The sequence below is a fragment of the Aulonocara sp. 'chitande type north' Nkhata Bay genome, linkage group LG3 (genome assembly GCF_057382095.1).
Source record: "Aulonocara sp. 'chitande type north' Nkhata Bay isolate Kocher_YH1m ecotype deep benthic linkage group LG3, A_spYH_male_GT1.1, whole genome shotgun sequence".
NCBI classification, from domain to species: Eukaryota; Metazoa; Chordata; class Actinopteri; order Cichliformes; family Cichlidae; genus Aulonocara; species Aulonocara sp. 'chitande type north' Nkhata Bay.
This window is the reverse complement of record NC_141346.1, coordinates 51,675,577-51,699,792: the sequence shown is the minus strand read 5'-3', so window position 1 is coordinate 51,699,792 and position 24,216 is coordinate 51,675,577. Positions and strand designations below refer to the sequence as shown.

Genomic DNA, 24,216 nt, shown 5'->3' with positions numbered 1-24,216 from the left:
TTGCAGTTACAGCCAAACATAACTAACCTCTCCTCTAAATAAATCTAATTTAAAGTGTGTGTGTGTGTGTGTGTGTTGACCTCACATGCTCTTTGTGTCACCTCTTCACCTACTGTCTGTGTCTCGTCCTCAAATGCTCTTTCTCAATTCACCTGTTGCACTTCTGACCTTTTACCAGACCAGAAGCTCACTGAGACTATGTGTATGTCTTCTACTAAATAAATGTTTTAACCAAGAACCTCTACTAAAACCTTAATATAAGAATATGAACATATAAAAGATAATAAAATAAACTGATATAAGTGTTTTGTAAGCATGTATTGCAATTCCTTCTATGTTCTAGTTTTCCCTCAGCATGTATCACCTGAACAGTCACGTCAGTGAGGCTTACGACCTTTAAAGAACCTGAACATCAACTCAAATAAGCACAGATATGCAATATGTATAAAATGGTTATAACTGCACCTGAAATACAAAGTTAGCATCATCATAAACATCTTAAGGCCATCTTAAAGCTATCTATTACATTGTTAAAGCAATGATCACACTGCAGATTATATTATGCTGGTAAAATACTTTTTGTTCATCCCCACACTACCTCACACATGTCATTGCCTGCATATCAATACCCGTCAGGCCCAGTGTTAATAATAACTCTGCAGTTACCCAGCTGGACTAGTTACTTGTCAAACTAAGAATCCAAGTGGGTTAGTTTTCAAGACAGGTCAACTCCACAGCTTAAGATGATCCACGTGACGAGAGAGGAAGAGAGAGCGTGACCTTGAGTGGAGGTGTAAGGAGTGTGGGTGTGTGGATGCACTATGTGTGTTGGTTTTTGATTGCCTAGGAGAAGAGAGTAAAGGGGAAAATAAAAAGCTCATAAAGTGACCGTGTGTGAGTGTGTGTGTGTACGGCTTATCCTTTAATGCAGTCACACAGGCAGCAGCCCAATCAGTGCATGCCACTAAACACTATTTCCCAGCATGAATGAATAAAACTATAGTACTTCACTACACCTCAGTAGTAGTACTCATTTTTGCCATCTGGTTGTGAATTTAAATTCAGATGGCACTGGGATTCATTCATGGTGGAGAATATGGAAGATAAGCTTTACATTTACATTTCAGAGGCAAAGCCACAGAAAAACCATCGTCTCTCTGGCTAAGAGTTCCAGCATGAAGTTACTGTAGCATGGTCACAGACTTTGATGTGTCCGATTATGACAGATTCATCTTTTCAGATCTTGGAAAAGATATTAAAGGAATGTAGCTTCTAGGCTAGACAGTTTGAGTTCTTTATGATTAGGCTGTTCTACAAGCTCTCTGAAAAGCCGTCAGTCGATTCAGAACACTGCATAAAGAGCAGTAACAGCGTCTAGTAGTATTAACTTCTCTTCACTGGATTTCTGCTAAATCCAGACTAGAAGTAAAATCCTTCTCATATATAGTTCCTTAAATAATTAAGCTCCATTGTATCTTCATGACCTCATAACGTATTAGCCAACGGAGTGCTTTGCTCTCTTCATTTTGTTCAGACTGCAGTCTTACTTAAAGGACAGGTGGTTGGGAGTGGTTTCTTCCTGTTAAAAGGGAGTTTTTTCTGACCACTGTCACAAAGCAGATGTTCATAGGCAGTCATAGTTTGTTGAGGTTTTCTCCCAAATGCTGTAGGGTCTTTACCTTACAACATAAAGCACCTTAAGGCGACTGTTCTTGTGAATTGTCAGCTAATGGCAAACATTTTGGTGATGGGAATCAGCATTAAACTGGTCGAAACTTCTGTTACATCATGCTGGGTTACAGTCAGTCCTGGGTTCTCGAAAGGGGTCGATGGAGACCTGGCTTATAATCCATTAGAATCAGCCCTTGTTTAAATTTATTCTACTATGCTAGAATTTAGATTTTTTTTAAATCTGCAGTGACCTGCTGTTTACTGTGTGTACTTTTGTGTTGGGGTTTTGGGCCTCACCAGTCCGACGAAGGATGTGAGGATCATGCCCACGCGAACCACCACCCTCTCTTCAGGGGTACGAGCTGGTCGGACCTTAAGGTTGTATTTGGAAAAGAGGCTCTTCATCAGAGTATTCTCTGATTCAGTTGCACCTGTAATACACATTGACAGAGGTCAGTTGTGATGGCAGGCTTCAAACTGAAGTCCTTTAATAATTGCTAGTCATTCACTCAGATTTAGCTAGATATGTCCCTCCAAAAGCCTCAGCAGCTGCTGACTGCATTGATGCACTGAATTAATAAAGGAGTTCACTCACTAGATACACACTGGTGACACTGTGTCGCCGAGCAAGCTGTGCTGTGCATCAAAATATAATCAATCGACGACTGTCTCAATACCGAAGTCAATAGTGTGCAACAAGTGGATGTTTGATAAAAAAAAAATGATTGATTATTCATTTTGATGATTACTATAATGTTTCAATGTAAAGTTCCTGATTGTTTAATACCAAAAATTCTGTTAACTGCTTTTACAGACCAATTTCCTAGGTCCAGCCAAGGGGTGAAAGGTCAGCTCTATGTCTTTCTGCTTTTTGCAAATTATGCTATGCTGTTGACTTCACTGACCAATGACCCCCCCAAAAAAGTGACTAGATGACAATTACCACCTTCAAGTCCAGAATCAATCAGTCAGACCTTTCAGTCAGAAAAGCTGTACTGCTATTGGATGTGGATAGACTGCTTTAAGTGGAATTCAGGATTGACAGATGGATTGGCTTACCATGTGAAGTAGTAGTAGTGCATTCCCACATTATTTTCTCTAATTAAAACAAGTAAAAGACATGTATTTCAAATAGGTTCCTGAGGTTCTAAGGTCCTGTTTTTATATCAATGCTAAATGTTTCACTTCAGGTCTGCATAATCGCAAACCTACTCAAACACTTGCATTCCATTGCATTTTCATGCGTAATCCCTGATTTACTTGCAACATTTTCCTCCTTGGTGTTGGAAGGTTAGAAGCATTTATAATCAGCAGCTCTTGTGACGCAGCATTCATCACGTCTGGCATTGCTGTGGCCCCAGCAGGATCTGACCTGACAGGAATAAATGATGACGATCACCCAGCAAGGCAGCCCATTAGCTAGGCACAAGGAAGCATGGCTGCTGATGGAACGGGAGGTGACTATCGAAGGCCAGAATTTAGCATTTTTTATCTCACTACCCAGCTGAGATCACTTGGTAAATAACAAGACTGACTAAAGAATTAGCTAAAACTAAAATACTGGATGGTTGTATAACCAGTTAAAATTAAAAAGATTTTGTACTATATTTTTCTTTTATGGAGAGAATATGTGAGTATCTGCTTGAAAAGACCCAGTTATTCAGCTTTTTTCTCATAAACTCACCGAGTGAGTAGTGGCTCAGCAGTGATAAACATGGTTTAAAATTGAAACTGACTGCAATAAAGTTCAGTATACACTACATCCTTCTCAGAGTGGTTTGAGCGCACTGTCCAGTAACCACCGGGCAACTTACCAAATAAGTTGTATGAAAAAATGAAGTTATTGATTTCTCTGAAGAAATGTGTTCAACTTAACTGGCTGTGATTCTCTGCGACTGTCGTGTCTCTGATCGTATTTTCTTTAGTTTATAACTGCTGTGAACACAAGTCCTTAAAGATGAAATCTGCCATTGTGTTACAGGTATTTTGTTTCGCTATTTCATCATTTCTTGTTATCTTTCAAAAATGTCTTCGGCATAAATTCATTAGTGAGTTTTATTAGTTTGTTGATGCTATGAGATGCAATTTGAATGAGAGGTACATATCATAAATCTGTCATGGCTCCCTACGTGATATAATCCCTGTGCTTAACTGTCCCTGTATGCCACGTTTGTCACTCTGGAGCTCGTGTGGATGCTGCACCTCGATCCTCTAAACTCATCAACTTTAGCTGTACATCAGCTCCTGTCTGCTAATGAAATAAGTTTGTCACTTGTCTCAATAGCAGACACGTCTTGGCCTAATTAGGGCTACTTCCAGAACGCACAGCACGATTACTGTACAGTAATGGTAAACTCGTATGAGCCAAAGTTCTTGAAGGGACCTAACATGGGCTACAAGAAGTGTAATGTGGCCCAAAAGCTACAACATACCTGCAACAGTACCTGCATGTGACCCACCAAAGGTAACCCTGTGACTAAAGGCAGTCAGACTTACCCGATGAGCCAATGCCGTCATTCACGACTTGTTGTGGCCCAAAGAGGTTTGCAAACGTTTGTTGCTATCTGAGTACATTCCATTACATGCTGCTCCACAACACTTCTCACAGTTTTCTTCCCTCACCAATCAACCAAAGACTAGCCTCCTCCTGTTGTCAATCTGGAAATAAACTCTTACATCTTTTAACATTTATTGCAACCAAGAGGGAAGTAATGTTTAGCTCAATGTTTCAAATTGGGACTTCAGAAACCAGTGAGCGACATCACAATAGCCACATCCATCTTTTATATTGTCTGCTTTTCAAATGCTAGCATGCTAATGTTAACAGATCAAAGAGGTACAGCCTCACAGAGCCACTGAAGGTTCTCATTTTTATGTTTAATGACCATGTTTCTGTGCTCTTTCTGTGCTCTTTACACAGTTACACCAGCACGATATGCTACATGTCTCTCTTGATAAATGACTCACTGTGATTTCTGCCATTTTCTAAATTAGATAAGATAAGATAAGATAACCTTTATTAGTCCCACACGTGGGAAATTTGTTTTGTCACAGCAGGAAGTGGACAGTGCAAAAGTTATGACGCAAAAATTAGAATACAATAAGAATAAATACAGTACACAGCTGTACAGAATAGAATAAAATAATATACTATATACAGTAGAATAAAATAGAATAAAAATATACAATAAGATAAAAATAGAATACGAATGGGAAAAGACATTAAACACTCAAACCAGATTGATAAGCTAAAGAAACATGAGCAGAAGAAAACACATAAACTGCTGGGCCTGTATTAATGTCTAGCCTACGTCGAAACGTGCTAATAAAACATTTTTATTGTACAGTATTCCAATAGGAACTGACATTGTGTCAGAGAAATCATATTCTCAAGTATTACTGTAAAGTTTTCTATTATGAATTTGTTCTTTTCTGGTACTTTCCATTCTATGATCTTATTCTACATTAGATACTACACGAGTATTCATGTTGGCCTTGCATGACAACTAACGCTTTGTTACATGAGTATACTGTGTCAGCCTGTACTTACCTCCCAATGTGCTCAGGCTGTATAAGCAACATGCCAGCAGGAACAGATCCAGGCTTTTCATGATGAGGCCCAAAACCAAACTCTTGTCCTCCCCGGAAATAGATCTTGAATGAGTGAATCAAACTTCTTCCCTGCTTAGCTTTCTTTACCAGTTCAGCTCACTGGAACTCTACAGCTAAACTTTGACTTGGTCAGTACTCAGTTTGTACTGTTGTTGTCTGTCAGTCAGGCAGCCATGCCAGCTGCTGTGTACTCCAATTACCTCCAGGAAGGGGTGGGGCTTTGGTGAAGGGGTTGGGGATACACACAAGCATCAAACTGGCAGAAATTCTTGTGAGGTTTTATATGCAAAAAAATTGTATAATTTTTTCTGGTATATTTCCTCTTCCAAAACCCTCCCCAAAAAGTTAGATTGCTGTTTATGTAACTGTGAAGCTAAAAGAGATTCTGAGAATTTTGGGGGGAAAAAAGAAAACCTATGAAATGATAGTTGACAGAATGACAGTTCAGCTGTTTTGGCTTTCTGCTTCAGAAAACCATGAAGCCAGTTCTGTAGCCACATTATAAGATAAAACTCTATAATTCAGAGGAACAAAAAACATACATAAACAAGGTCCAAAATTGCATGGGCCTCAAATAATCTGAAATAATCTGACTATTGGATAATAATTTAAAATTATTTTTTTTGGAAAGGGAACAATCAGGTTATTATCAGTCCAAATGGCATGGATAACGTTTGTACCTGTAAAGTTCATATTAAACAATATTTACAGGTTTTAGAGCAACATCCAGTCCAAAGGTGACACGATGAAACACAATGTCAAACCGCATTCTGCATGTATTATTATATAAAGATGAAATAGGTGCTAAACTAAGCTGCCTGCTGACCAGACCTGTCACCTAACAAAAAACATGTAGTGCTTTATGAAATTAAAATATTAGGCCCAAAACTGTTGAGATGCTAAAATCCTGGAGTATATCAGACATTAATTGGAAAACATTTGGATTTGAAAGCTGTTTCAGTAAGTGCTCTCCTCAGCTCCAAAACTCTTGAATGCAAAAACACGCTGGCAGCTGCCATCTTAATAATAATAACTTCTTGTTCTCAAGAGTTTTCACTATCAGCTCATTTGATCTATTTAATGACTTTCTCTTTTCTTTTTCTAATCTCATGACCCTTTGACCTAAAATCCTATTTTGTAATATGTCACTGAGACATTACCTCCAGCTGAGTCTTCTTCCCCAGCTTCCTCTTGCCTACACCCACATGCTGCGATCACTTCCTTTAATTGCTTAACCTATTTGCCCAACTGAGGGGTTAAATGATCCTATTTAAACTGTATTTCAACTTTTTGTTCATTCAGTTCTGATGTATGTTTTGGTTCTACAGGACACATGCAGAACCAACAGACCAGACATTAGCAGCTGTTATTCTCTCAGTATAAAGTCAAGTTGATGAAACACTCCAGACACTGCTGTATTTTCTGATTTGCCCCTGCAGTAAAACATCTACATCCCCGTCTTTATGTCCCTCCTCTCATCTCTTCATGCCAAACTGCTCTTGCACACATTCGTCGACCATCCACGCCACCATAATTTATGACACACTGTCACTGCCATTTGGCCTGCTGCCAATTTAATTACCATAGAAGCTAACTATTAACAGCTAGCGCCCGGTGTCAAGTCACACATCACGTCACCGGTCAGGGGAGAGTGCATAAAGCTTTTTTTGGCAGTAACTCAAACTAGGACTTCATGAGAGATGATTATTTAATTCTGAAGTAGTTAAGCTAAATTACATTGATTGTTTATCTACAAATATGAGTAAAAAGAGATTATGTGTTAACCTGTGTTGTGTAACTTTATTCTAAATGTTTGGGGAAGTCATTATAGTTTATTCACTGAAAGTGTCAACTTTCCTCCTTTTTGTTCATCTGTATGTATATTAAAAAGCATCAATTTAATCATTTTCTTTTTATCTTGTTTTATCCTTTCAATTTTTGCATTTTCTTAGAGTTTCAAAATAAAAGTCTGCCAACTGCCAACCGAGGTCAACTAAAAGTGCACTGTAAAAACATTGGAAATTTTTTACAGTGCAAACAAAGTACACGATGTGATTTTCTTGGCATGTTGAAGCTAAGCTGCAACCTTTGAAGAAGAAAAATGAAGCCAATGCAGATCTTTTTGCTACTTACTTTCTGTGCTCGAGTGAAATTCTAGTTACCTCTGCCAAGGAGGTCATGTTCTTTGGTAGCATTTGATGTGTCTCATTATTCTGTTTGTAAATACCATAGCCTGAAAAGTGTTGAATAAATTATGATGAAACTTTTTAGGGGTCTAGAGTAGGGTCATGTTAACAGTAGAGATGGACCGATCCGATATTACGTATCGGTATCGGTCCGATACTGACCTAAATTACTGGATCGGATATCGGAGAAAAATAAAAAATGTAATCCGATCCATTAAATATCACGAAAGCACCTCGCAAAACTTGCAACACGCCGTAACTCACCTCAGAACATTAGCACGTCGGAGCAGTATGCATCACGTGATAGAGCAGCTGTGGCATGCCGGACCTGTCGGTGGTCTGGATAGCATTTGGAGCTTCGCTAGCAACCTGGCATTTCATCTCCGACAAAGTTATCCCCGACAGAAGTAAAGCAAGTGTGTAAGTCCATCTCTGAATGTTTGTAAAGCATTCCCACGTTAAGCTTAACAAGCGACTGCCTCTCGCTCTCCGGCTGCTACTTCAATCGTGAAACTGCTTAAATGATCAGCTGATCGGCTTTTCTGTCGCGAGTCCGTGTCTCTTGTTTGTTTTTGGTCCACTTTGCACCAGAAAGAGGAAACCAGCGGCTGAACAACAGCAGAACGTTTAAGCTTGATAAGCTGTTGTTAGAATGTATTTAATATTACTTTCTACACCAGGATCTTTTTCTATGTAGCTGACGGCTGGTAACTGTGCAGGGGCGGATCTAGCAAAGTTTAGCCAGGGGGGCCGATAGGGCATGAACAGGGAAAAGGGGGCACAAAGACATACTTTTCTTTCTTATTCTCATTTAAAATGTCGAGCTTTTAATAAATAATTATCTGACACCCAAAGTTTTAATTTGATGTAAAATGAATAGAAGTCAATTACTGTATATAGTGACTATTAAGTCTAATATATACCCTAGTAAGCTATAGTACTTTTTACTTTGGGAAGGTACCATCTGTGCAGTCTGCAATTTTGTTGAAGAAAGATGTTGAATCTATTTAATATTTCTTGAAAAATAATTGATTTCTGTGCATTTTTTTTCACACTGCATCAAATTAAGGTTGATTACGTCGATTAAGCATCATGAGGTGGCGCGTGAGGGGTGGTTCCTTATTTTTTATTTATTTATGTTTGTTGTTGCTGGGAGTTGGAACCCTATTAGTTAGGTTGCTTAATATTTACGCTAAGTACTCTTTAAAATACCAGAATAGGGAGGATGGTGTAGGTCTAAGTTTATTAGATTGATCAGTATTGCTGAACTATGAAATATTTTTTTTGTATACAGGTATAACAGAATAGCTTTAGTGTAGTTGTTGTTTTAAACTTGAGTATGAACTTGCAGACTTGCAAAATGCAGCAAGATATTTTAAAAAACAGTTTTGTTGATTAAAAAACACTATATCGGATTCATATCGGTATCGGCAGATATCCAAATTTATGATATCGGTATCGGTATCGGACATAAAAAAGTGGTATCGTGCCATCTCTAGTTAACAGTCCATTAAAATTTGGCTTACATCCACTAAGGTCATCCAAAGCAATGATGTATTGGTCAAAAACAGACAAAAAGCCTTATAACCTATAGCTAGCGTCTTAATAACTGTAGTGTGTATTATCAACATATGCTGCATAAAGATTCAAAAAATCATATCACATTTGATCTCACTTGTGCGTTTTAAATCTGGCTTTCTTTCAAGCTGAACCCAAAATGCTTTATATCTTTAAAGAAAGTATTGTCAAAAGAAAGAGTGCCCAGTTAGTTAGAAATATATTTTAGAATAATATTTAATAAGCGCAAGTTATTCATGTTATCCATTACTACTCCTACAGAATGTCTGTGGAATCAAAGTAACAGTTTGTCATGCTCCTTTTATCTGATTTTTACAGCACTGAAATTTTAAAGTATTTTTAAAAGCAACAAAATAAATTTACATAAATAAAATGTTGTTCCCATAAAAGTAAGTATTACCTTGGCAGAGGTTTGTGCTTTCCGAGTTCTTCTTGTGTTTTATTAGTCTATTACTTCGACTGGCTGTGACTGTGAGTGTTAGAGTTTATGAAGACAGCTTCCTAACCAAGCTGATAAATTCACACTCTACTCTTCCATCAAATATGGTAACATTTAGCTCCCAAAAATGGCTAATATTGAGGTTTTAACGTGTGGATTACATAACCAGGGGGCATTTACATCCATCTTCCATACTATATCATATTGTAAACTGTAGTGGAGCCATCTGCTGCAGTCTCACTTTGGGAAATAAGGGCACATCCAAAAGTATCTTCTTGCTCATTAAATGGACATTAAATTGACTTGGTTTGCATGTATTGAATGTATATGTATGTAGATATTTAGATGTTTTTTTAATAAATCAAACATAGAGCTAATAAGCAGATGTAATGATACAGAAGACCTGATTAAAAAGAGAAAAAAACTCCAGAGACCAGTGTTACAATCATACAAATATATTAGTTTGTTTTATTCAATTATATCCAATAATATGTCTCCTTTGACTTTGGGTAAGTTATTATAGAAATAAATACAGATCATATAGCAAATGCAGAGAGAAGAGTTTGGGATAGTAGAAGTGTTGAAGAGGGGGAGGGTCAAGGGGTTAAAGGGTGTCAAAGAGTAAATATTGGGGAAGGATTGTTTCTTTGAAGGTGTCCAGTAAATGATTGGCGCATGCATGCTTGTAGTCAAGCCCATCTGTGATCCTCCATCTCAGCCCACAAGTCTGAGTCTCCGAACTCCCAGGGCTCTCTGTAGTCCTTTTCAGCTCCTTCCTCCAAGCGATCCATGGGTTTGGATGGTGTTTCAATGTTGTGTTGTTCCACCTTGCCAGCAACAGGGGGAGTTACTGCACCCCAACCACATTTGCGTGTATATATTTATATAGAGAGATATATAGATATATTTTTTGCCCCATTTTGAATACAAAAATAGTGTCATTGTGGCTTTGATAGCTGGAAGACTGAAGCACTCTTTTTGCATTTGGAAGACAAGAATATGTCTAACATTAAAATAATGTTAAGATGATTTCCTTAAAATTCTTTCTGGAAGACTCACAATAAGTTGGATCGTCCATAAAAACCAACAGAACGGAAAAAAAACGAGTGACAGATTGATCAGAGAATAACACACAGACACAAGCACACACACACACGTGAAATGTGTCCGTGTGCATGTTTGAAGGACAGATGACAGTGAAGGTCAGAGGTTGGTCAGTCAGGCGGTACGTGACAGACAGGTGGATTCTGGGGGATCGGAAGGAGAGGGTTTGAAACCCCACAATTCTCATTCTTTACAGATCTAGCTTTTTAGTTCCACAACATGAGAGTAAAAGACACAGATATGTATTTAAACAGCAACAAAACCACATCAAATCAGCAAACACACGTGAATGTGACTAACCAGGAGTTACGTGGATCACATGTGACCTCACATCATATCATTATAAATCACAGTAATTCCACGAGAGTCACCCAAAGTACTTAGATTGACAAATGACACTTTAGAAAACGGGTAAAGAAACACTACAGAGTAAAGTCACCACTAAAGCGTGGATGGTGCATTAGCTTGTAAGAGGTGAAGTCCTTCCATGATCTGCTTGTAAAGGTCACCCGATTTAGCCACATCTGCGCTGGCTATGCAGGGGGTTTTGTGTGTGTGTGTGTGTGTGTGTGTGTGTGTGTGTGTGTGTGTGTGTGCGTGTGTGTGTGTGTGTGTGTGTGTGTGTGTGTGCAATGCAGATGTGTTCAGAGATCGTGGGGTGTGCCTTTAAAAAAAAAGAAAAAAAAGCAACAACAAAAATGCAAAACTTTTATAGCTGAAGTTTCATTAATGCTTCTCAGGGTGTGACATTGAATACTCCAGCTCTCAAATTTAAAAGCTTTTTTTTTTTTCATTAAAAAAAAACACCCGAGGAAGGCGTCACTCTTTTGTCAGAGCACGTGAGTCTCTCTCTTCCTCCCTTTCTCTTTTTTTTGTGTTTTCTGCTGCATTGCAGATGTGGTGAGGGGACTCCACCTCGAAGTAATGCACGCACGCACGCTTAAACAGCTCTGCTAGCTCACACACACACACACACACACACACACACACACACACACACACACACACACACAAAAGAGGGCAAAGTGTTAGAAAAATAAAAGCTCTAATAAAACACGCAGTTGTTTTCTCTATATCAATATTTCTCCCCTTTTTTCCACACCCTCCCAGATAATGTGGCTGCACCTTGTTAATAAGAGTTTATTGCTTTCTGCCCAAGGACTCATGCTTATTGATTTGGCCTCTTGATTTATTCTCTCTCGCTCTCTGTACTTTATTCTCTCTCTGCTTGGATACACATAAAGGACACACAGAAATATTCAGTAACAGCTACACAAACATTACATACGATTACCAGAATTGGCAGGTGGGATATCTGCACACACACACACACACACAAACGCACTGCCTCCAGGTCAAAGGGAAGTCATATTAGCTGTATGCAAAAAAGGCTCGCCGAGAGGAAATGGAACTTCAAAGAGAGGCTTTGAGGCGCGAGGTAGCCACTCTACAGTATGTGACACATGCCTCTCTCTTTCTCTCTGAGTCCTTCACAACCCCAGATGACCCTCTCACTCTCACTGCAGTTGTAATTCGCTCAGTAAGCAGGGAGGGCCCTGACTCGGGAGAAATGGGAGGGAAGGGAGTCCCTGGGGGGAGAGGTGTGTGCGTATGTGTGTGCGTATGTGTGTGTGTGTGTGTGTGTGTGTGTGTGAAGGGTGCAGCTGCATCAGATAGACATCATTTAGCTCCCTTCGATATCTAGGCGCAAGCTGGCACACCTTCCCCATCCCTTTCATATATAAAGAAGCAGTGACGCCGAGCTCACCAAAGGGCCAATATTTAACGCTTAGAGCTGAATCCAGAGACATTCATCAGCCAGTTAAAAGCAGTAAATTCAGCCATGGGAGGGGAGTGGGGTGTCCACTAATCAAACATGTGCTCAGAGAGACGGCCGCCGAGAGAAATGGCAAACTTTACATCCTGTAATTTACGCAGAGTCGTTTGAAGTGAAGCCTGAAGGCTGAGAGCGGACAGGCTGATTTCAGGCTTCACAAAAGACTCGCAGGACAGAGACGGAGGGAAAAGAAGGTGTGTACGAACACAGCATAAAACACACACACACAAACCGGTGCAAACACGTGTGGCCACACAAACCTTCCACCCGCTATAAATGATTTAGTAATTCTACTTTTCTGCCACCGCAAAAGTAAAATCAATAAGACTGCAAACAAAGCAACATCCTCTTTAAGATCACCACCATAGCTTGAAATAGACTAAAAATAACAGATAAAACCTTCCAGGATTAATCTGATTACTTCTCAGTTGAGCTTAAAAAATCACAATAATGACGATGATATTATTAACTGGAAATCTGAGTTGTTACTTAAAAAATATGGGTACTAACATCAGTAATCAGGCTGCACCTAGTATTTAAATAACAGTCGGATAAAAATCAAACGTGTCTACATATTTTACAGTGGGACACTCAGATGTCTGATCCAGCTTTAAGTGGCTGATGGATCATTTCTAATGGATTGCATTTAATTGCTGAATCGACACACACACACATGCAAAACACACCGAAGTTTAGTTAGCTTTGAATCCATCATTCACTAGATGTCAGTGTTGACTGACGTGGGGTCAGTGAAGTGACAAAGATGGACTGGTTTAACAAAAGTTTGGCTTTAAAGTCACTGTATGACATGACATGAGGCATGACACAAAATGTTCACAGCCCTACACTTACTCCATAAAAATTTAATATTTTTTTCCTTATTTGCTCTCATGCAGCTTTTATTTTGAAAGTTAAAGGGCCCCTCCAGTGATTTTCTGTATTTAAGAGTCAGGAAAGGATTACAAAGGGACTAAAAAAGATATTCTCACTCTCACGAGACAAGATCCAAACTAGCAGGACCCCACATTTCCCATATTGACACCTCTCCACTTTCATTGCTTCTTACGTTCTTTTTAGCTTTGTATCGAAGGTTTTCTGTCAAAAGACCACAAACCTAAAAATGTGGATCAAGACTTCATCACAGTCACTTTACCCTCAGAGGTGTGTTCAGACAGGACACGGGGCACCTTTTTGATGAGATGAGGACTGGTTTAGCAAATGAAAACAGCTGTGGGCTAAAAAAAAAAAAAAGCCACTTTTATAATTACCTTTATGAATGTAGCAATATCAACAGTATTCTAGAATAGAGGGTGACCGCATAGTTCCTGGCAAGATGAGCTAATGGCTGAGCTCTCACATAAACATAAAGAGATGCACTGGCTTGCCCTTAACTGGTATATGCTTTTTACTTGTTTGTAGAATAGTGCTTTATAGTTAGTTTTGTAAAATGCTTGAGAAAAGATTATTTCATTTTTCTTATCCACTGATTTGAGCTTTAGCATTTTTTCTCTCTACATGGGATTAAATCTTGGAACTAGCAAACGAGACCGTCATGGAGTGAGGTTTTGGGTCATTGTCCCAAAGGCTTTTATAGAATCTGACGTTTTCGTGCAACCAGATAAGTCGCCCCCTGCTGGCCATTAGAGAGAATGCAGGATTAAAGCACTCCTACAGCGGCTTAACTTTGCACACACGAGCCAAGTTTGTCATTTATCATCGTAACACCAATGCCTTTGGTGGTGCTCTGTCTGAACACACTTTCAAACGTTTGTTTATCTATATGGTAAAAATAATCTGTGCGAAATCCGTGCTCCTTAAACTCTTCCACAAAGATTATTTAAACTAAAACTTTAGCCCTTAACCTCCTTTTAAAACCCAAAAACAACAGTCATGAGACATACATAAAAAAATATTGGAACATAGATTTCCCAGCCCTTAAAATACATAATATAGATGTTACAAAAGCTCTGTTTGTTGAGTTACTCCTCTCTCCATCTAAGAGAATCCAGTCTCAGACAGACTTGCTTCAGTTCTGGGAGGAGGGAGCCTCTTTTAATTAAACACTAATTACTCTGCAAATAATAGTCAAACACTGTGTTCTGGATCGTGTGATCCAGGGAGGGTGTCTGGTCAAACACATCAACCTGAATGTCTATTTAACAGTTTAATTAAGGTCTTCAGTGTGAAAGTGAGGTTTTAACAGTAGCTTAAGTACAATAAATTAAAAAATATATATTATTTTAAATCATATATGTATTGAATCACCTTCCTTTATATCCTTCACCCCCTCTTTTATTTATTTCCTCTCTCTCAGACCACTTCCTTTCCTTTAAGTATTCACTGGATTGCTCTTTCCTTCCTTCCTTTCTTCCTTCAGGAAAGCAGAGGTACAATTTGCTTCAATTCTCAGGTAGAAGATTACATTGCTCAGCACCCTCGCCTCCATCCTGATTGGGTTATCAGCTATTATTATTTACAACCACAGGTTGCATGGGGGCAGAGGATTACGCGCATAAGGAGAAGCGCTAGTAAATGTGTGTCTTCAGGCAAGAGTGTCCACCTTAGCATAATTCCCTTTTAAATCTCTTTTTGTTGTGCTCATCATCATAATTATCCTCCCTAAAATTTTCTCTTCTTCTCTCGCTCATTTCTTTTGTTTCTCTCTCTCTCTCCCTCTGCCCTGATCATCAATCTCGCCTCGCCTTTACCTCCCGAACACAAAGGACTCCCTCGCTTCCCACAGTACATAAACATAAGGCAGAAACAATTACCCTGCCTGGCATATTGTAGCAAGTTTGATATGAAAAATGATTGCTTTTTGTGTTCAATGGAAACAACAAATGGAAATGCACCAAACAAGGTCTCCGGAAAGAAAGGAGTGAAATATTAAATATGCTAGTGATTTTCTTTACCAGGACAGGCTAACAAATAAACACTGGCAAAAAGATGTGAGACGCTTAAGTTTCCTTTTTTCAGAGCCATCATTCTTGTACCATCATCTATGCTCATACAACTTTAATTATTTTTGCCTCAGTCATATCATGGGATCACAGTATATAAGCTCTAAATAATAACTGTAAGGACGTGACAAGTAAAGAAGGCTTGAATTCCTCTTTGCATCAAAATCAAACTCTCTGGGAGAGATTTACTATAAAACCAAACCCCCAAAAAACTGCAGAGTTCATTTCTAAAAATGTTAAAAATTACATTAACAAATGATTCCCCGGCATTAGTTTCTTTAGTTAATGTTACAGTAATTTAACTGAGTACCCTACACTAATTTATGTATGAAGTATGGGAACTTTATATGAAAAATCAGTGCAGAAGAAGCTGAAGAAATCCTGACTTTGGTTCCAGCAAAACAGATCATTAGTTACTACATTTCCCATAATGCAATTTGGTGGCATAGTTCATTTAATTGTACTCTTTCAAAGTACAATCTGCTTCCCAAACTGATATCTGGGAATACATGCAAATAAAGTCTCTGAAAATGTAACTTTTGAAACTCCCAAACTTATACCTGAAAACTACAAGTTTAAAAATTAAAATTAAAATTTTTAAATCTTTCTAAAATCAAAGGTTTTTATTCAAATAAGGATCACCTTGGTATAAACCGAAGGTATATCAATCAACTAAATTTCATTTGACCATTAAAGTGAACCTTTTACATTGTACTTACATGATAAAATAAATAAATAATAGATGGAAACTTACATTAAATCAAATTACTTAAAGTCAGCATTTTGGGCATTTTTTTATTTTTTGAGTATTGCTGCCTCATTGCTCAGGGGGAACTGAGCTTTTTCCACCAGAGCTGCTTTCCATAATGTCTTCTAACTTTATCTTTATCTTTAAGGAATAAACACGGTTTATTTGAACAATGCTATGCAGCGCGAAAATTTGGGGAAGTGTAATTCTCATACGGATGCAAGATAACTCTTAGTGTATGACAAATTAGTGAAACAGCTTAAAACTCAGAAAATGCAGACACTTTCAGACTACTTTACTCACAGCGCTGCGTAGCCAGCTGTCATATATTATTTATCTTTAGTTTCAAGACAGCCACTTGAGATTAAATCCAATTAAAAGGATTACTGATTGTGATTTATATCCAATGAAAGGTTGTTCTGTTAGTTTTAGCCTTTCACTGGAATATCAGTGTATGTGTGAATATTGACTATTTCACACAAAATTAGGTCAAAATCTCAAGTCAGACCCCCTGAACATGATGGCAGAGTATGATGAAAAAATACAAAATTGGCATTTCTATATATATGTGTGTGTGTATTTGTGTGTGTGCAGTGAAACAAAAGATGATTTGCACAGATAGTGTGTGGCCCTTGAGGGTTTGTGCAATGCATGGCCGGCCACAGTGAAAACAGCTATTGCAGCACAATCACAAACCGCACAGCCAGGCTCCATTACCAACCCATTTCGCTGATGATATCCTCATCATCTCCCAGAACCCGTACACACACTCACCACTGTGTCATGTTAGTGGGCGCAGTCACGAGCGTGCGTGTCACTTTGCTAAGTGTGTTAAGGTGTGAGATGGTTTTCAGCGGCCGATGCTCATGGACATCTGGGCTCTAAAGTGTGTGCACGTGCTGCACAAACCACAAACATGCATGTGTAGATGTAAGTGTATAAATGAGTGTGGGTTATGCGGTTACGCAATGTGCCGGGGGAGCTTTTGACCCCTCGTTTAAGGGTCGAAAGATTCTGATCAGTCCCAGACTCCATTAACGGAGCCGCAGAGGAGGGAGGGGCTTTCTTGTGCCGCAGAGTGGAAAATTGAGTCCATGTCACGAACTAATAAAATCGTAGCAAAGGTGAATGGAAGAAGGGAACACACACGCGCATATAGGACTGACTCATATTCAGGCTATCTCACAAAGTTGCTGACGCACACGCTGAAGATGTGGAGTGAGCAGATGGCTTTAGAACCAAAGGGTCTGTGTGACAGCCTCACATTAGCATGACTCTTTGTCAAGCTAACCTTAGCATTAAACCCCATAGGGGAATAAAGACGTAACCCAATTGTGGAGCATGTGCAGCAGAGGGACAGATTTACCCAGTGCACTCTTTGTGTTAAACCCAGGAAGACTTTGTTTGGATATTTGGTTGACTGGAAGGATCTCAATGATGATGTCTAGAGGGTGTGGGGGGTTTTCCCTTCCAGCTGGTTGAACACGCTGTGGTGACATGCTGTACAATGTTAGGCCACTTTTCACCTCTTTGCGGAGTTATTGCTTTTAGATCCCAGGCTCTGCTAATCATAAAGGTCATTAAATAAGAACATGGTGGGCTGGTGTGAATGGGCTTCTGTAAAGGTAAAAGGGGCCTCCCACTGGCCAACTCCACTCTGCCTGGACTTGCTTCTGCTTTTTACCCAGTTTGTCACCAGTGCATTATGGGATCAGTATTACAGGCAGCATGTGGGGGGGAGGGTAGCCCTAACAAACTTGTTCAGGTGTCCGCTGGTGCCCATTGTCCACGTGTTGTCTACCACTCCTCTCTCCTGTGTCTCTGAGCGCTAGGAGGAGGAGGTTTTGGTTTTGGATTGAGGATCTTTCTTGCCGTTCTGGAGCACAGGCGAATCACTGGAGGTCTTGGGCGTTTTTCTGGGCGGACTCTGTTCACCAACGTCATGTAGAGAGGGCTCCCTGTACATAGCCACTGGGCAAGGCAAGTTTATTTTGGGGAGGGAGAAAGAAAAATTAGAAAGATTGGACACATAAATGCATACAGTATATTATATCAGTCTCTGGCTCTCTTCCACAGCATGTCTTTTATCTTGTCTTCCTTCTCTCACCCCAACTGGTAATGGCAGATGGCCCCGCCCCTCCCTGAGCCTGGTTCAGCTGGAGGTTTCTTCCTGTTAAAAGGGACTTTTTCCTTCCCACTGTCAAGTGCTTGCTCATAGGGGGTTATGTGATTGTTGGGTTTTTCTCTGTATGTATTATTGTAGGGTCTACCTTACAACGTAAAAAAAAAATCCTAAAAAATCAGTAATATTCCAGCAGCTGGGGCGCCAAAATTATACCAGAAAATAACAGAAAATAACTTTCCCATAAAAATACGGTTATTTTCAGTAATGACAATACAGTTTGTTGCCCTAATTTTACATGGGATTTTGCCTTTTTCAAGTGCTTTTAAACATTAAATTAGGAACATTTTAACGTGATTAAACAATGAAATTACCCATAAACAAGGTCAATGAATGTGGCAATGTGAATAATAATACTTAAATGTACAGAAATATACAGTTAACAGTTGGTTTAAATAATAATGGATTGCATTGATATAGCGCTTTACAATTCCCCTCTGGCCATCACCAGTAGGCGGTAGGTAAAGTGTCTTGCCCAAGGACACAACGACCGAGAGTGTCAAGGCGAACTGCCAACTCTTGAGCCACGATCACCCTAAATTGCAACAATAATAATAATTATTTGATGTAAAAAAAAAGTTTATAGGAATTATTTTATATATTTTTCCATAGCATTACATTTGAATTTAACAGTTCAATCTTTCAAATAACTTACACATATTTGTGAAATTATGATACATTTGTGAAAGTATTTTAACAATCTAAATATGCACATGTACAGACAGATACATTTAAAAAACAAGAAAATTATGTTTTATGACATTTACAGTAATTTTACGTTAATTTACATTTGAAATGTAAAATCACAGTCTATTTATGTAAATTTAATGATAATCTAGAAGAACAGTACAAAACTGTAAAATACACAGTAAAATACTTTTATATTACTTTTTTTTTTTACAGTGTACAATATAAAGAGCCTAGGGGTGACTGTTGTTGTGATTTGGGGCTGTACAAATAAAATTGAATTGAATATATACAGTATACTGGCTAATATGGATTACTTTTAATTCAATTTAATTTTATTTATACAATCACAATAAGAAAATCGAGTCAAGTAAGAGTCGCCTCAAAGTCCTTTATAGTGTGAAGTAAAGACCCTACGATAAGACCTACAATAATACAGAGAATAAACACACAATCAGATGACCCCATAACACGTGAATTATACTAATACTAATGCGGCATAGAGTAACTGACGCCATAACCAGAACCCTATTTTAACCCTACGCTGCAACCTTCTACGTAACCTTGAGTGCTTCTTCTGAGAAATGTAACTACACGCTGGGATGACGTATACCACAACAAGTCTAAAGGCATGGAAGGTTGTGGTGTAGGGATTAAAGCAGTTTCTGGTTACCAGCTAGGACGTAGGTTTCCTGCAGAAGTCTAAATTTAGCTTAAGATCAAACATTTGGCGACAGTGGGAAGGAAAACCTCCCTTCTAACAGGAAGAAACCAGATCCTGGCTTAGGGAGTGGACATTATAACATAATAGAAAAGCAGCAATAGATCCTCTATTATTCATTTTTGCCACTTCTGCTGGTGTTTTTCCTTGTAGGTTGCACTGTCTTAGGTCAAATCAAGTCAAAGTTTATTTCTACAGCATAACACATTCAAAACAATCTCAGCTGACCATAGTGCTGTACAGGTTATACAAAATATAGACTACACACAACAGTTAGAAAATCAGGAGTAAATAAACACTGAAAATCATCAAATAAAGCCTTAGTGGGCATGGGTTATAAACCCCACCATCGCTGAGTGTGCACTGATCCATGCTCACTATCTGCAGGTGCAGCACCTGTTCTGTGCCGGGCAACGAGGAAATATCATGCACTATTAAATGGCTTTTGAAAAACGTTGTAGGTTTTTATTGTTGCTGTTATAAATTCTACTCATAAAGCATAAAAGAGAAGAAAAGGATGATAACAAGTTTCAGCGGTATGTTCTCTAATAATTGATGATATGATCTCAATACATGCATCTAATGTTCTGCACTAAAACTCATTTACAGAAAAGACATGATTCACATTTGTGACTCAGATTATGATGATATAGTAATTTCCTGGCATGCTGATGTGTTCAAACTTTTCAACAATGGATTGAGGTCATGAGTAGATTATGAGTGTTACTTTATTCATGGGGGTTTGAAAAATGATCAACGTGAAGTGATCACGTTGATCATTTTAATGTAACTTTTAATCTCTATAACTTATCCTGTATCTTTATTATTTTCATATCCTGCATGAAGGTTAAGGAAAGTAAAAAGTTTTCTGGACTGATGAAATTTCTTGCTTCCTTTGTTACAGTTGCTATTTTTTGTGTTATCCTTGGTTTTCCTTCTGTATGACCTTTTGTCTTTTTATTTTAGATCTTTTTCTTTGCCCCCTTGTTGAAATTGAAATTTTTATTGTTTTATGATAGAGAGCAACATGCTTTACATGTACATACCGTACAAGCTTACCTTCAATAAGCTTGGGCAGGAAGTGAGCAGCTCCCTTCGTCTTCTTGACGCGGTTCCCCTTCATGACTTGGCCGTCCCGGTTGATGCCGATGTACCAAGCCCGCCCTGACTGGGTCTGTCTGTACAGGATGGACGAGTAGGTGACGTAGTAGTTCTCAAACACACACTCCTTAAACTTACACTCAGGTGTAAAGTGTTCCTGTAAGCAACACACACACACACACACAAAAAGACACGTCAGGTCAATGGAGAAGAATAACACATTTGGAGATTGCATCATTTTTTATCTGTTCTATTATTTATATATTTACTCTCCGGTTCCACTGGCTCAGCTGGGAATGGGAGGAAATGGGTTCCACATTTCATTGTGACAGGTTTACAGGAACATCTGTGGCATGCACACAGACACACAAACACACACACACAGACAAACTCAGTCCCAACATGTACATGCCTCTTTGCCACACGGACAAAGTGTTTTGTGAGCCAGCAGGTCATAACTCAGTCTCTACGGTTTACCTGTAACAAACAACAATCAACTGGATCCTTCACCTCCTTCATAGTTTAATGACGTCGCTGTTGGCCTTCAGCTCACACACACACTCAGACACACACATACACACACAGAGCCCCCGCATTAGGCAATACGTCAACAGCGGGACATCCCCACCCTCCTCCCCTTCATCGTCCTCCCCACAATCTCTGGTTACAGCTCTCACATATTCCTTCTCTATCTCATATTCCGTGTCTCCTCCACTTCATTCTCTCCATCCCTCCGTCATTTGGTAACCTTGTCCAGGAACAAACCAATTTGCAGGATTGATTTCGAGCCTTGATGTGACGGGTGAGCAGAAAAGGCCTGAATAAGGAGTTTGCTCCCTCTCTTTCTCTCCTTCCCACTCTCGCCCCTCCTCGCCGTCTCCTATCTCGTCTCCCTCTCTCCGTCTGCCATTCCAGGCCCAGATCCTCACGCCTGCCCATATCCATTGTACCACACATAAACAAGCTAATTACATCGACTGTATCGCCCATTCTTTAATTACACATCCATTCACTTAGACAGCCATTCATTCCCTTGCCCACCCATTACCTTAGCTCTATTAGCACAGAGTGAAATCCAAAGGTCTGCAGTGTCTCTGAAGGTGTAATCAGATTGCTATCATTAACTTCGTTTCGCTGCAGTGTGATGTGTCTCATCTTCTCTGTGCAGTGTGTGTGTAGGAACTTTAAAGGATTGTAAGGTAACTTTAAAGCTGATCAGCAGCTCATTACCACCCCACCACCACCATCATCAGACATGCATGCTCAAGACCATTAATTGATTAATTATGTGAATTAAACTGAACCTGAAACAGATAAGCAAATTTAGGAGATCCTCAAAAGTAAGCAAGTGTGGTAAGATGCAGCATCTTTTCTGTGATAGGCTCTGTTATTTTGCAGGCTACAAAAGGTCACATGATTAGGAGAAGTAACACAAAGTGATCACATTGCATTAAATTGTGTGCTTTAAGGATTTTAAAGATAACCCTGGCTTATTTTAACTTGTTATAGTTTTCAGTGGATGTTTCATCAGCTCTGCTGTTTTGACATTTTTTCTGTGCAGGATCTTTAAAGACTTTATTGCAGGGTTGTGAACACAGATGTATAAACTGACTGTATTCTAATACCCAGTGTTCTTGCACTCCTGTCAATGTAATTTCCTGGTATAATTTTCACATGGAAACTCTTCTGCTTTACTTTTTCATTTTCTTGGGACACCCCATTTATTACATTTTTTGAAAAGTGGAACTGGCCCACATCACAGTTTCCAACAAGGACCATGTTTTCAACACAGGGTCCTACTGTGAAGTCCTCAGTTTCCTCAGGGGAGAACGTTTGATGGAAATGACTTGAACTGCTCCAGAGTGCCATCATGTGCAGGCACATCTACATTTGAAGATATATGATGACATATATGATGACTTCAGGTGCATCAAAGCAATCCTCACTCATTGCCTCTCCGACAGTCTTTCCACTTCCAAAAAGTTCTAAATCATTTTGAGCGACCAGTGTGTTGACGCAGTGCTCCCTACAGCTTTCTAACAAACGTCATTTTTAAACTGTTTTAAAAGGAGCACTTGGATTGGTGGTGCATTTTATATCAGGTAAAACATAAAACAGCTCCAAGGCCCTCACTCTTCACGTACAATTAACATGCCTTTATTCTCACGGCATCACTATAGTTCAGCGGTCCCCAAACTTTTAAGCACCACGGACCAGTTTAATGTAAGACAATATTTTCATGGACCGGCCTTTAAGGTGTTGCAGATAAATACAACACAATAAAATGATACGCCCAAGACAAAAACTGTGGTATTTATTATATAATAATAAACGCAAATTCGCTGTGTAATTGTGTAACTTTATTAGCAGCGTCCTCCTGAAATCTGCCAACAACATTGAGAGTAACATCCTCCTCTCTGCCCCTTAATTAATCTCTGGTCACTATAGTAACACGTAATTATTTCTTTCAAAATAAGACACAACTGCAACACGAGAAAAAACTATAAATTTCACACCCGAGGCTCTACTCTCGTGGCCTGGTACCAAACGACTCACGGACCGGCCCCGGGGGTTGGGGACCGCTGCTACCCATATGGAAAAGATATATATAAATCTTATGAAGTTTGTATCTGTCTCATGTGAAACTTGTATGAAAAGCATACAAGAGTGACTCATGACATATTCCTGTTCAGTGTGTTGAACCATACAGTACAGTATAACCACACCAGAGAATATAAGCGTTTTAATTGTATATGAAAAGAGATTGTTTTGGTGGTTTGTGGATATTTTAGCTGTTTCAAATTTTGACCTTTACTCGAACTATTTTAAGTTTGCTTTGAGGTAAACCTTCACTGTAACTTAATGGTGCAGTTATGTGTGTGAGATCATTGTGACTTTTCTGTTAAGCATGTGTCATGTCAGCAGCAAACCAGATATCAGGGCTACTTTCCCCCACATTTTAAATTTCTTGGGCCATTTCTTATAACAGTTACTGTGTTTTTGCTAGATGTGCAAAATGTGCTTGTGAGTGTCTGGTGTCTTCTTAACATCTCAGCCTCAACAAAATGCCAAGTCCACTCAAAGCTGAGGTGCAGACTGATGTTAAAGGGCAGGCTGCTCCCTCATCTGTCATCTTGACTCAGTGTCTATGCTGACAGAAAATAAAAACAAACTAAGAGTTCGACGTGGGTAAGACCAAATATATGGTTAGCCAGTGCTTTGAATTCCTTCTAAAATAAGTGTTGACATCTTAAACATGGGTTTCAAAAATCTTAGTTAAGGAAAAAGATCTCCATTCAGTACACAGTCAAGTATGGTTTTAAGACAATCAAGTTGTTGTTGCATCTGCCAGCCCACATTTTACACCGGCAATTTAGGCACTCTGGGCTT

The 24,216-nt window shown here is 39.1% G+C and overlaps 2 protein-coding genes across 2 annotated transcripts in view; both read right to left on the bottom strand.

The window, feature by feature from the left end:
• chrnb1 (cholinergic receptor, nicotinic, beta 1 (muscle)) overlaps positions 1-5,458 on the bottom strand; it is a 39,964-nt gene extending 34,506 nt beyond the window's left edge. Inside the window, exons 1-2 of the mRNA XM_086287609.1 lie at positions 5,222-5,458; positions 1,969-2,102 (exon numbers count right to left, since the gene is read on the bottom strand). Coding sequence (XP_086143735.1) covers positions 1,969-2,102; positions 5,222-5,282 — 195 coding nt within the window. The 5' untranslated portion in view covers positions 5,283-5,458. The remainder of the gene's footprint in view (positions 1-1,968; positions 2,103-5,221) is intronic.
• Positions 5,459-9,953: 4,495 nt separating this feature from the next.
• fgf11a (fibroblast growth factor 11a) overlaps positions 9,954-24,216 on the bottom strand; it is a 107,143-nt gene continuing 92,880 nt past the window's right edge. Inside the window, exons 4-5 of the mRNA XM_086285155.1 lie at positions 20,785-20,983; positions 9,954-18,106 (exon numbers count right to left, since the gene is read on the bottom strand). Coding sequence (XP_086141281.1) covers positions 17,964-18,106; positions 20,785-20,983 — 342 coding nt within the window. The 3' untranslated portion in view covers positions 9,954-17,963. The remainder of the gene's footprint in view (positions 18,107-20,784; positions 20,984-24,216) is intronic.